Source organism: Cervus elaphus, chromosome X, assembly GCF_910594005.1.
Source record: "Cervus elaphus chromosome X, mCerEla1.1, whole genome shotgun sequence".
In the NCBI taxonomy this organism is placed as follows: domain Eukaryota; kingdom Metazoa; phylum Chordata; class Mammalia; order Artiodactyla; family Cervidae; genus Cervus; species Cervus elaphus.
This window is the reverse complement of record NC_057848.1, coordinates 134189229-134203033: the sequence shown is the minus strand read 5'-3', so window position 1 is coordinate 134203033 and position 13805 is coordinate 134189229. Positions and strand designations below refer to the sequence as shown.

At 41.6% G+C, this 13805-nt stretch overlaps 1 protein-coding gene and 1 long non-coding RNA gene across 2 annotated transcripts; one reads left to right on the top strand and one right to left on the bottom strand.

The window, feature by feature from the left end:
- Positions 1-217: 217 nt before the first annotated feature.
- On the top strand, positions 218-13805 carry LOC122690126. The gene is made up of 3 exons (XR_006339982.1): positions 218-345; positions 3245-3426; positions 13685-13805. It is a non-coding gene; the product is annotated as an uncharacterized LOC122690126 (long non-coding RNA).
- LOC122690125 (chromobox protein homolog 3-like) lies at positions 7602-9380 on the bottom strand. Its single transcript, XM_043897111.1, has one exon. It carries the CDS (start codon positions 9313-9315, stop codon positions 8764-8766), a length of 552 nt encoding a protein of 183 aa, XP_043753046.1. The 5' UTR covers positions 9316-9380; the 3' UTR covers positions 7602-8763.

Sequence of the window (13805 nt, the reverse complement as noted above, 5' to 3'; positions counted from 1 at the left end):
TTTTAGTCTTATAAACAAGCATCCTCTGGTCTGGGAGCTGGTTTCCAGACGGATGAACCCACCAGAGCACATCACTAATTTCAGGTTAAGGCTGACCAAGAACAACTTGTGCTTTTTGGTTTCCCTGGCACATGGCTGATATCACAGGGCTGACTCATTGTGATTAATCCAGTGACTGCAGGCACAGCCTTGTGGAAAGACAAAGCCAGCATCACTTGTCTCACTTCACCACTGAGTGCCGAAGCTTCCATTTCCTCATCGGGAAAAAGCTTTTTACCTCAAAGAGCTATTGTGAGGCTTGGAGAGTTGAACTAGCTGTGAAACGCTTGCGCCAGCCAAGGAAATGTGAGTCACCATTTTGAGTCTCAAATAGGATTGCATTCAGCTGTGAGTAACAGAAACCTCCAAATACTCGTGGTTTAAACAAGGTAGAAGTTTATGTCTCTCTCATGATCAAGACTCAGGGAAGTTGTAGGGGAGGAAAAATAATTTTTCTTCTACCCTCCTGAGTTCTTAGCTGAGACCCCTGTAATAAAAGATGGATTAACAGAGAAAGGGGACTTCCCTGATGGTCCAGGGTTAAGACTCTGCACTTTCAGTGCAGGCGGTTCGGGTTCCATCCCTGGTCAGGGAAGTTCCACATACCATGAGATGTGGCCAAAAGGAAAAAAAAAAGCCTACAAGTTTTAATTAACGTGTATCTCCTGTATACCTGGGAGAGATCCAGGGAAACTGACTAAATCCCTGAGGTGGCCTAACCAGTTTCTATACCATCTTCAGTTAAAGATGAAAGAAGGTATGTGTGCTGGGCGTGGGGGACAGTTCTGGGGGGGGCAGTCACCAGGAAAATCATGGTAAACAAGGGTAAAGTTGTTATGTAGATTGAAGTTGGCACCTTCTTCACTGATCAGAGTTTCTTGTGATTTAGTCTTTCTTTCTGGTAAAGAGAGGGAGACACACTTACAAACGAAGATTTTCCTTATAAATGTAAGTGCCTCTTACAAAAGGGTAGCTTCTGTTTTCAGAGCTTCTCCTACGCCTCATTTCTCAAAATAATCAGCTGAAAATAATCCTTAGGGCTGTTAAAAAAAAAGACAATGGGCCCAAAATGGATTCACTTGGGCTAAACCCACGTTACCAAACCGACTTAACACCTAATTTAAATACAGTTTCAACCTCTCCCAGGAGTAGAATCTTAAGCCAGTCAGTTTGGAAGGTCAGCACTAATGAGGTAATCTGCCTGATGGACTCCTGCCATCTCCCAAAGGAGCATGACTTTGCCACAATCCTCTCTTTGCTAGAAACTTCCTTGTCCTGCCCTCTTCTGCCTATGGAAAAGCAAAATGAAAAGTCTTTGATTTTGTACAGCTCCTCAGAGCTCCTTTCTCTCTGCTGGATGGGATGCTACCCAGTTCATGAATCACTGAATAAAGCCAATAAGATCTTTACAATTGGGAATTCCCTGGTGATCCAGTGGTTAGGACTGATTCTGTTCTTCCATTGCTGGGGGTCTGAGTTCCATCCCTGGTTGGGGAACTACGATCCTGCAAGCTGCACAACATGGCCAAGAAAAAAAAAAAACAAAAAAACCCCAAACAACAAAAAAAGAGACCTTTATAATTTACTTAGTTGAACTTTTTTTTTTTTTTTTGCTTTGGCAAAGAGGTGTTTTTTGGAGTGATGCTGCCCTCCAAAATCTAAAGCTCTTAAGGACCCAGATTCTGCCTATGTTATTGGTCGTCTGTGTGTGGTTTCTCTTCTCACAGTCACCTCTTTATCCAAAAGGGCTGCAGAGCATCATCCAACTCTGTCTCCTCTACATAATACTTCACTCCTGTCACTTCTGTTACCACATGAGTGGTATGTTTCTGACATTAAACAATTCTGTGACACCAGCTAAGTGTCCTACAATTTAACTCAATTCTGACACCATCTACCTGGAGATAGAATCAGGCCCTTCTCTGATGTCGAAAGCTCAGCTCTGTACATGGGTGCCGGGTCAAATCTCGGAGATAGAGTTTTGGGTGAAGTAGAGAAGAGTAGCTTTATTGCACACTTTATCCATACTTTGGGGTATGGATGGAGAGGCATTTTTTGTTCACCAACCAGGAAGCTCTCCAAACACTGTCCTTTTGGGTTTTTGTGGAGTCATAATTGATTAAATCCTTGACCGTTGGTGATTATTTCAGTTTCCAGCTGCTCCCAGGAGGCGGGGTTGGAGGTGGGGTGGGGCTGAAATTTCTAACCCTCTGCTCACAGAGTTGGTTCCCCTGGCAACCAGTTCCCATCCTGAGGCTAATCCAGGAGCTTGCCCCAAACACCTAATTAACATACCCACTGGTGCTTCAGAGGAACTTGTTAAGAGTAACAGAAGTCACCTTCATGGATTTTATCACTTAGGAAATTACAAGGGTTGTAGGAGCTCTATGCTAGAAACAAGACCAAATACATATTTCTTACTATAAATCACAGTATCGTGCCAACATATCCTCAGTCAAGCCAGAAGGAGGGAGAAAGAGGGTGAGGAAAACCACATCTTCTATCAAGAACACTCTCTGACAGTTGCACAAACCCCTCTGCTCCCATCCGGTTGGCCAAACCCAAGTCACATGACTAAACCAAAATGCAGAGGAGGCTGGGAAATGTCATTTTTCTCCCACTCAGTTATATAGCCGGCTAAACAATGAGGATTCTATTACTGCAGATAAAGGGAGACTGCCACAACTTGGTTGGTACCCTAGGAAAGTGGAGGACTGTTATGTAACTTCCCCCAGTCACCTGGGGAAAGGTTGTGCCATCTGTCAGCAGACTTTGATTAAAGCAATCAAAATATTCACAAGTGTACTTTCACGTCCAAACTTCTCTAGGGTCACATCTGGACTAAAAGTCAGAGCCCCAGCCCTACACTCCCATCCCCACCCCTGAGAGAACTCACCCGACTTCCCAATTTTGTAAACTATTGTATGGTCAGGCCATTCATGATGGTTGCCATCTTGAATGACTGTACATCCCCAGCCAGACCAGTGCCTGCTTCATCTACACCTAATCACACGACTGACCTTCCTACATATTTGCTCCAGGCTCCAGTGAGTGGCTTGTTCTAATCTTTAGATCAGAACATCACCATAGAGCTTATCGGAAGGTTGGTGAGGGGTGTGCCCCTCTGCTGGTTTCCTTGTTAACCACTGACCAGTCCACCTGACATCAATTTCCCCTATAATTGGCAACCTCCTCCCGTCCCCAGACTGAAGACTGCCTCCACGACCTGCTGGCGAGATGTTGCTCCAGGGTTTTGCTTTAGATATATAAGCTTTCCCGTCCATTAAACTATTGCTGGAGAGCAAATGTCTCGTCCTGGGACCCCAAAGTGAACGGCCTTCACTCTGCGCAGGAAAGAATTCAAGAGCAAGCCAAAGAAAAGCCAAGGTGAGTTTATTTAGAGGGATATGCATTCCACAGGCAGAGTGCAGACTGTCTCAGAAAGTAAGAGTGGCTGTGGGGTATGGGGTCATTGGTTTCTTTGGACTGAATCATTTTATACGCTACCCAGTGGGAGGAATGTTCTTGCTGTTTCAGGGAACAGTGGGGTCTTGCCAGGAATTGGGCCACTGTCCACTTTTTGGCCTTTTATGGTTGTCTTGGAACTGTCATCGTGTGAGGGGGAGTGATTTTGACTGTTACAATGAAGGTGTGTGTGTGCTCAGTCAAGTCCGACTCTTTGCGGCCACATGAACTGTAGCCTGCCAGGCTCCTGTATCCAGGGAATTTTCCAGGCAAGAATACTGGAGCGGGTTGCCATTTCCTCCTTTGGGGTTGTTCCCAACCCAGGAACTGAGCCCGTGTCTCTTATGTCTCCTGCATTGCGGACGGATTCTTTACCACTAGAGCCACCTGGGAAGCGCCGTTACAAGGAAAGTATAATGAGCTAAAGGTCAACGACCGGGCTCTTCTCAAAGCCATCTTGGTTTGTCCATCCTTGTCCATCAGGAACCAACAGCTGGTTCCTGTCAGTTGTTCTTGCATTCCAGCTGTGCCCTCTCTTCATTTATTTAGTGGTTGCACCCTGCCCGCTTCCCTCCAGTCTCATTTCCCCCTCAGAGATTTTTCTCCCATAGTCTTCTGGGAAGCAGAAGGGTCATGGTTCTTCTGTAACTGCTTCAGAGCTGGGTAATGGTGTCAACCCTGCTGATCAGGGAGTAGAAATCTCTGGATGCTGGTCTAGGGGTCCCTGGGGCAGGATAGCTTCTTGTTTTAAGTCGAAGAGCAGTATGGGCTGGAATCCTTGCATAGCCATCATTTTGATGTGGAACTGTTGTAACCTGGAAAACATGAACTTTACCAAGTGTTTCAAGAGGCAGAGTCTGAAGAGGAGGATGACCATGGCTAGGCCTGGGAGGGGCAGGAACCCAGTAAGGCTATGGAGGATGCTCTTAACGAGAATCACATGGCATTAGGGTCTGACCCCTGGTTGTAGAGTGTAACCATGATGCTTGTTCATAAATCTTCTTGATGTCCATCTTGATCTGGCCTGCACTGTTAACACAAGTAGAGCAGGTTTCGTCTATGACTGCACAAACACCACCCTGCTCAGCCAGCAAGTGATCTAGGGCCTTTCTATTGTCCATAACCACACTGGCCAGTGAATTTAAAGAAGTTGAAAGTCTGTTTAGGGCATTTCCAGTGGTCAGGGCCGGACTCTCTATAAAGTGTTCGTTACATTTTCTAAGGTTACCTCATGGTTGGCAAAGCCTCCCCATGGAGCTGCCAATCCCCCTGCCAGTCCTATTCTTGCCAGTATTAATCCAATGGCCCTCCTGGGATGGTACTGAGTGGTACTATGTAGTGTTACTAAGAATGGGACCCAATGTCCTAATGTACCAGCAGGCTCCCTTGTGCCACACACTGTCGACATAAGGATAAGCAATTACACAGGGGCCAGTTTTTCTCCCAGCTCCCGGCTGCCCTTGTCTTTGGGCCCTCGTTCTGGTGAGTGCCACATATGCAGACATATCCTGAAGATGCAATAAGAGATCTGGGAGCAGGCTAATTTAACAAGGAAGCCGCCGTCTGAATCCAAGGAAGGGACGAGTTTTGAACACAACTCGGGGGTAAGGGCCCATTAATATATTCAAAATAGTTAGTTCTGGAGTATTCCATGCCCTTGGCTTAGATGAGATGGTGAAGAGGGTTTTACCTACAGCTTCTGTGGAGTCCAATTTTCAGCCCAATTTTTAGTCCATGGTACGTGGGCTTCATTCTCAGCACACAGTGGAGGTATTTGTGGGAAGGCAGTTTGGGTCAAGGTTCCAAAACGCTGTGATGATGTTACCATCCGGTGGCCAGGGATTGCTCCAAAGAGGCTCACCACAGCCAAGAGAACCATTAGAGGTGTAGTAGCATTGGAAGCATGACTGGTTTTCTGGATAACAAAAACAGCCATCATTAATGGAAAAGTTATGTCACCTTTTAAAGAGAGTTAGGCAGAAGGCAATGGCAACCCACTCCAGTACTCTTGCCTGGAAAATCCCATGGGAGGGGCCTGGTAGGCTGCAGTCCATGGGGTCACTAAGAGTAGGACACGACTGAGCAGCTTCACTTTCATGCATTGGAGAAGGAAATGGCAACCCACTCCAGTGTTCTTGCCTGGAGAATCCCAGGGACAGGGGAGCCTGGTGGGCTGCCGTCTATGGGGTTGCACAGAGTTGGACACGACTGAAGCAACTTAGCAAACTTAGGCAAAGTATTGAGCCTGAAGGGAGTAGTGACCAGCATGCTCAAATCTTGGGCATGGAGGGGAGTCGGCACTGAATTTTTGTGTGTGTGTGTTTTTTAAATCTTATCCTGTGCTGGGTCTTTGTTGCTGTGTGGGCTTTTCTCTAGTTGCAGTGTGCTGGCTTCTCATTGTGGTGACTTGTCTTGTGGTGGAGCACCGGCTCTAGGGCGTGAAAACTTCAGTATTTGGGGCATGTGGGCTTCAGGAGTTGAGACTCCCAGGCTCTAGAGCACAGGCTCAATAGTTGAGGCCCACGGGTTTAGTTGCCCCGCAGCCTGTGGGATATACCTGGATCAGGGAGCGAACCCATGTGTCCTGCTTTGACACGTGGATTCTTTACCACTGAGCTACCAGGGAAGCCCCACCATGTTTGAATTGATAATACTCTGTTGTGTGGACCTATTTGTACCTGTAACAATTGTTGTAAGCCAGGATATTTATGGTAGACACAACATTTAACTAGTTTTTCTTCTAGGGAGACTACTTTGCTGCTGTTGGTGCTAAGTCACTTCAGTTGTGTCCGACTCTGTGTGACCCCATAGACGGCAGCCCACCAGGCTCCCCCGTCCCTGGGATTCTCCAGGCAAGAACACTGGAGTGGGCTGCCATTTCCTTCTCCAGTGCATGAAAGTGAAGTCGCTCAGTCGTGTTCGACTCTTAGCAACCCCATGGACTGCGGCCTACCAGGCTCCTCCGTCCATGGGATTTTCCAGGCAAGAATACTGGAGTGGGTTGCCATTGCCTTCTCCGGGGCGACTACTTTAGATGTTGACAAAAGCATTATTTTCCCATTTTGCCTGAGCCACGACATTGTCAGAAGTCCTACTAGGAGTATCATAGCTTTTGACATCATATTACTATGTTTTTATCTCAGACCCAATAAGGATAAAGAAGATATTTACCAGGGCGAGGGGTTTCTGGAAAGCTGCAGAGTAAGAGCATGATAGAAACACACAGATTACTAGGCCAACCCACCACAGCCACATGAAGTCACTTACCTGTTCTCTTGAACAGGTTTCTGAGGTCTTCCACTGGCTCGCGAGAGTAGGTCCCCTCTGGTTCCTGTTAGGACTTAAAAGATACAGGTTTTATTCTAGACAGATGTACCCAACTAGTAACTGTCTGTAGCTTGTCAGCAGTTGGGGCACTTAGAAACATTTGATATGGTCCCTTTGGTTGTAGCTGGTACTTGGGTGACTCTTCACTTAAGTTTTTAGTAGGACAAAGTCCCCTGACTGGACTGAGACCTTGACCTTCTCTCTTGTGGGGGTGGGCAGCACGTTGTTTCTGTATTCTTGGATGGTCTTTTGAACCTGGTTCAAGTTAACAACTGGGGAAACCAGTTTATGGATTTCCTCATGGAATAAGAGATCTGAAGTTAAAAAGGGGTTTCCCATAGGTCATTTCAAATGGGCTACGTTTTAAAATTCCCTTTAGGGTCATTCTGGTCCACAGAAAGGCTACAGGCATGAGGGAGACCCAGGTTTCTGAAGCCTCTTAGCACAGTTTAGCGAGTGTTGTTTTTAGATTTGCTTTTTCTACCTTGCCTGATGACTGGGGCCTCCAGGAAGAGTAGAAGCCGTGGTTAATACCCGGAGCTGTAGAAACCTTGTGGGTCACCTTGGTGGTGAAGGAAGGTCCTTTATTACTCTGTAGGCTTTTGGGCAACTTGACTCTCTGAATTACCTATTATAGTAGAAATTTGGTGACACCTTGTAGTTTTGATTTTGATTTCTCTGATAACTAGCAATGTTGAGCATCCTGGCATGTGTCTTTTGGCCATCTGTATATCTTCTTTGGAGAAGTGTCTATTTAGATATTCTGCCCATTTTTTTTTTTTTAAAGGAATATAAAACTATTTATTGACCACTGTTCACCAGTATTTACAATAAAGTAAACAATATACAGTTGAATAACATTCTGATTACTACAAAGTTATTGTTTTTCTTGGCTTATGCTGAACTAGTAACCCAAAATACTGAGAAAATTGAGCCTTCATGTAAGGAATGGATTGGAGTCAAGTCTGAAAAAACATGCAGGTCAAGCCTAGATTAGAAAAGTTTGTTCACTCATTTGTTCCTGTAGATTGTAAATTGCCAATATTTATCTGATTAGGTTTCCATGAACAAATCTGAGACATCCCATGTGTCACAACCTTTCCTAAATATAGCACAAAGACTTCAATTTCTTGTAAAACAATGGTTCACCAAAAAGAACCATCAAGTGTCTGTTTAACTAAGTTTTGCTTTGCTATATTAAAACATACCAGAATTTTTCTACTTTTTTATTTGGTTGGGAAGGTTGTTGATGGTGATAAAAATTTTCCTTCCAGGGTTTCTGCATTTATATGCAGATATGGATGCTTTAAAAAATTACCCAATTTAAACTGCTTAATTTGTCTAATTACAAAATTATTTAATTTGAAAGGTTCAGACTTAAATTTTCAATCTAAGTTGCAGTTATTTCTTATATTGCTCAAAATGATGTAATTCCAGAACATGGGCTTATCCATCGTTATGAAAGGCTGTTGTTTAAATATATTTACCAAAACAAAAACCACAACAAAAAATTAACTCCCAACCATTTACATGTGTCTTTTATGTATACACATACAAAAAACTTAGAATGGTCCTCAGGCATATATGAGTTAAATGCTAAATTCTGATTGAGTAATGACTATGGAGATTTCCTCGAACATTTATAAAAACTGATCTCTAATGCTGAGGAAATAATATACCATGGTATCAAATTCTTTCCTACTGAAGGAAGCAACTACAGAAAGCTTTTATTTGTTCAAAGTAACCAGTGCTACAGATGGAAAAAAAAAACCAAAAAACCCAATGTAACTTCCCCAATATTACTTCAAAACAAACATATCAAACCTGATTTTCATTAGAGAATGTAGTTATTTCTTCACACTAATAAATCAAAAAACCAAGACCCACATTTTATATATATATATAAATATATATAAAAGGCAATGCAAACAATTATTGAGCTTCATCTTCTGGACAAGAATGCCAAGTTAGTCTCTCTTCATAAAAAGCAATTACAATTTGAGGACACTTCATATTTGCCTCTTTTGCCAGTACCAAGTCTGCCTCATCGGAATCTTTCCATTTCATGAGGAACATTAATTCTCCACTGCTGTCTGTGGCACCAATTATTCGTTCTGGATCAAGACCTCTGGCAAAACCTCTCGGTTTATCAGCAGCATCTCTTTTCTTCTTTGATTTGCTATCATCAGATTCACTGTCAGACAAAGATTTTCTTTTTGTTCCATCTTTTTCTTTACCAGCTTTTTGAGAATTAAGAAATGCTTCAATTAACTCTGGACAATCTAAATTTTCTTCAGGTTCCCAAGTATTGTCTGCATCTGTAAATCCCTTCCACTTCAGGAAATACTCCACCTTCCCATTCACTACACGGCGGTCCAGTACTTTTTCTACTACGAATTCTTCAGGTTCTGCCTCTTTAACTTTTTTACTCTTTCCATTTTGTTTCTTTCCCATTTTTTGCAATGTAGTTTTATTGGAGGCCATTTTTTATTGCAGACTTGAAGAGCTATTATTCACCGCCTCTGAGCTGCTCCGGGTCCCGGGTCTGCGGCGTCCTGCCCATTTTTTTTGATTGGATTGTTTGTTTGCCTGATATTGAGCTTTATGAGCTGTTTGTATGGTTTGGAGATTAATCCCTGGTCGGTTGCGTTGTTTGCAAATACTTTCTCCCATTCTGTAGGTTGTCTTTTTATTTATGGTTTCCTTTGCTGTGCAAAAGCTCTTAAGTTTAATTAGGTCCCTTTTGTTTATTTTTGTTTTTATTTCCACTACTCTAGGAGATGAATTCAAAAAGATATTGCTGTGATTTATGTCAAAGAGTGTTCTGCCTATGTTTTCCTCTAGGGATTTTACAGTATCCGGTCTTAACATTTAGGTATTTAACACATTTTTATTTTTCTGTGTGGTGTTCTAATGATCTATTTTCATTTTTTACATGTAGCTTTTATATTTACCAGTTTCCCCAGCACCACTTATTGAAGAGACTTTTCTCCGTTGTCTTTCTTCCATTGTATATTCTTGCCTCTTTTGTCATAGATTAATTGACCCTACATAGATGCTTGGATATATTTCTAGGCTTTCTGTCCTGTTCCGTTGATCCATGTCTGTTTTTCTACCAGTATCATACTACTTTGATTACTGTAGATTTGTAGTATAGTGTGAAGTCAGGGAGCCTGAATCCTCCAGCTCCATTTTTTTCCTCAGGATTGCTTTGGCTATTTAAAGTTTTTTGTGTTTCCATACAGATTTAAAATGTTTTTGATCTAGTTCTGTGAAAAATGCCATTGGTAATTTTTTAGGGATTGTATTGAATCTGTAGACTGCCTTGGGTGGTATAGTCATTTTGATAATATTGATTCTTCAATCCAAGAACATGGTATATCTTTCCATCTGTTTGTGTCATTTTTTTTTTGCTTTTTCTGTATGCTATTTATTTTATGTATTTATTGAACTTTTTATTTTGTATTGGGGTATAGCCAGTTAACAATATTGTGATAGTTTCAGGTGAACAGCAAAGGGACTCAGCCATACACATACATGTATCCATTCTCCCCTAAACTCTCCTCCCATCCAGGCTGCCACATTACATTGAGAAGAGTTCCCTGTGCTATACTGTAGGTCCTTGTTGGTTATCCATTTTAAATATAGCAGTGTGTACCTGAGTTTGTGTCATCTTTGATTTCTTTCATCAGCATATTATAGTTTTTGAAGTATAGGTTTTTGTCTCCGTAGGTAGGTTTTTTTCCTATGTATTTTATTCTTTTTATGAGATGGTAAGTGGGATTGTTTCCTTAATTTCTCTTTCTGATATTTTGTTGTTAGTGCAATAGATTTCTGTGTATTAATTTTGTATCCTGCACCTTTACTGAATTCATTGATGAGCTCTAGTATTTTTCTGGTAGCATCTTTAGGATTTTCCATGCATAGTATCGCGTCTTCTGCAAACAGTGACAGATTTACTTCTTCTTCCCCAATTTGGATTCCTTTTCTTTTTCTTCTTTGACTGCAATGTCCAGGACTTCCAAAACTATGTTGAATAAAAGTGGTGAGAGTGGACATCCTTGTCTTTTTCCTGATCTTTTCTTTTTAATATATATATTTTATTGAAATATAGTTGACTTACAATGTTTCAGGTGCACAGTAAGGTGATTCAGTTAAACAAATACACATATATTATTTTTGAAATTATTTTCCATTGTAGGTTATTACAAGATAATGACTATAGTTCCCTGTGCTATATAGTAAACCTTTGTTGCTTATTGCATATCTATTTTTAAATTAGATATCTAGTATTCTATTCATACTGAATCAAACAAGTGGAATCAAAATGTCATAATTTTTTAGTTAGGCAAAAATTCATAGGTTTTCTAAAATATATTTATTATATATATTTATATGTATACAAAAGCTTTTCTACTACACTTGATAAAGGCTTGAGAAAGAACATTAAAAAAAAGAGATGGAGAAATTGGAGAACATAAACTAAATGAAATGGGAGCACTGAATATGAAATAGAAAAAGTGAAACAAACTAGATAAAAGTAAAAAATCATCATATAGTCCAGTTGTTTTTAAACATGACTGCTCATTAGAAACATATCTAGAGCTCTGGAGAAAACAAAAAATCAATACCTGAGCATTTGCATTTTTTGAAAAATTTCAAGATAATTCTGATATGCATCTGGATTTTAAATGATTGCAGGTTTTTCTATTAAATGGTAGTTTTAGTGATATAGAATTCTATTATTTTTCTGTTGACCAGTCAGGATACAATGGTATTAAGTGAGTAAATTACATAATCACGAGAGTAAAAGATGTTTATCAGTTTTCACAATCAATAGCCAGACAAAAAATCAAAGATAATTACAATTGCAAGTCATAATAGGAACAGGATTAACTTAACAATATAAAATAATTACATACAATTTGGGGGGTTGGTGGTCAGGCAGAGTGATGTGGTAAGTGGAAGTTCATACATGCACATGTTTTAATCCACCCAGTCTTCTGTGTCTTTGGTTGGTGCATTTAATCCATTTACATTTAAGATAATTATTGATGTGTGTGATCCTATTACCATTTTCTTAATTGTTTTGGGTTTGCTTTCTGTAGGTATTTTCCTTCTCTTGTGTTTCCTGCCTAGAGAAGTTCCTTTAGCATTTGTTGTAAAGCTGGTTTGGTGGTGCTGAATTCTCTTAACTTTTGCTTGTCTGGAAAGCTTTTGATTTCTTCATCAAATCTGAAGGAGAGTCTTGCTGGGTAGAGTATTCTTGGTTGTAGGTTCTTCCCGTTCATCACTTTAAATATATCATACCATTCCCTTCTGGCTTGTAGAGTTTCTGTTGAGAAATCAGCTGATAGCTTGATGGGAGTTCCCTTGTATGTTATTTGTTGTTTTTCCCTTGTTGCTTTTAATATTTTATCTCTGTCTTTTTGTTTGATTGTTTAGTTTGATTACTATGTGTCTTGGTGTGTTCCTCCTTGGGTTTATCCTGCCTGGGGCTCTCTGTGCTTCTTGGACTTGGTTGACTATTTCCTTTACTATTTTTGGGAAGTTTTCAGTTATTTTCTTTTCAATTTTCTCAGGTCCTTTCTGTCTCTCTTCTCCTTCTGGGACTCCTATAATGTGAATGTTGGTGCATTTAATGTTGACCAAGAGGTCTCTTAGGTTGTCTTCATTTCTTTTCATTCTTTTTTCTCTGTTCTGTTCTGTGGCAGTGATTTCCACCATTCTGTCCTCCAGGTCTTTTATCCATTCTTCTGCCTCAGTTATTCTGCTATTGATTCCTTCTAGTATATTATTCATCTGTTTATTTGTTCTTTAGTTCTTGTAGGTCTTTGGTAAACATTTCTTGCATCTCCTCAGTGTTTGCCTCCGTTCTTTTCCTGAGATCCTGGATCATCTTCACTATCATTATTCTGAATTCTTTTTCTGGAATGTTGCCTATCTCTACTTCATATAGCTGTTTTTCTGGGGTTTTATTTTGTCCCTTCATCTGGGACATACCTTTCTGCTTTTTCAGCATGATTAACTTTCTGTAATATGGTTTTTGTTTTAGCTGCTGTGGGACTGTGCTTCTTTTTACTTCTTCTGTCTGCCCTCTGATGGATGAGGATAAGAGGCTTGTGTAAGCTTCTTGATGGGAGGGATTGATGGGTAAAATAGGGCCTTGCTCAGTAAAGCTGTAATCCAATTATCTGCTGATGGGTGGTGTCGCACTACCCCCCAGTAGTTGTTTGGCCTAAGGCAACTCAGCCCTGGGGCTGACAGGCTCTATGGTAGGGTTAATGGTGAACTTCAAGAGGGTTTATACCAAGGGGGACCTTCCAGTGCCCCTGTCTTTTGGTCCTTTATTGGATCGGAACCTGGTGGTCCGGAGTCGATGATGAGAGAGTGAAAGAAGGAAAGAGGCTAATATCCCCTGGGTTATGCAGCTGGCTTTTGCACTCTAGGGAATCAGCCAGAAATAGATATATATAGAGAGAGAAAGAGAGAAAGAAAGAAAGACATGGGGACCCAAGCTCTGACCCATGGGGTCAGAAAGAAAGAAAGACATGGGGACCCAAGCAAAGGTGTTTTAATCAGCATGGTGTGGCCATGTATACTGTCTTACAAGATAGTTATTCTCAGCAAAGATAAAGATTAGAAGGCGAGGGTGGGATGTTCTGAGAGAATAGCATCGAAACAAGTATACTATCAAGGGTGAAACAGATCACCAGCCCAGGTTGGATGCATGAGACAAGTGCTCAGGGCTGGTGCACTGGGAAGACCCAGAGGGATGGGATGGGGAGGGACGCAGGAGGGGGGATTGGGATGGAGAACACATGTAAATCCATGGCTGATTCATGTCTGAAAGGTCACGCTGATTGCAGGCAGAAAGGCGCCAGCCAGAAAATGCTGACAGAAAAACCGCCCCCCCCCCCCCCCCCCCCCCCCGCCGAAAGGTCTCAGATAAGCCCGCTGCCAGGCAGACTGAC

Excerpts from the sequence above, each read along its gene's own strand:
- LOC122690125 (XM_043897111.1), bottom strand. The coding sequence starts at position 9,315 with ATGGCCTCCAATAAAACTACATTGCAAAAAATGGGAAAGAAACAAAAT.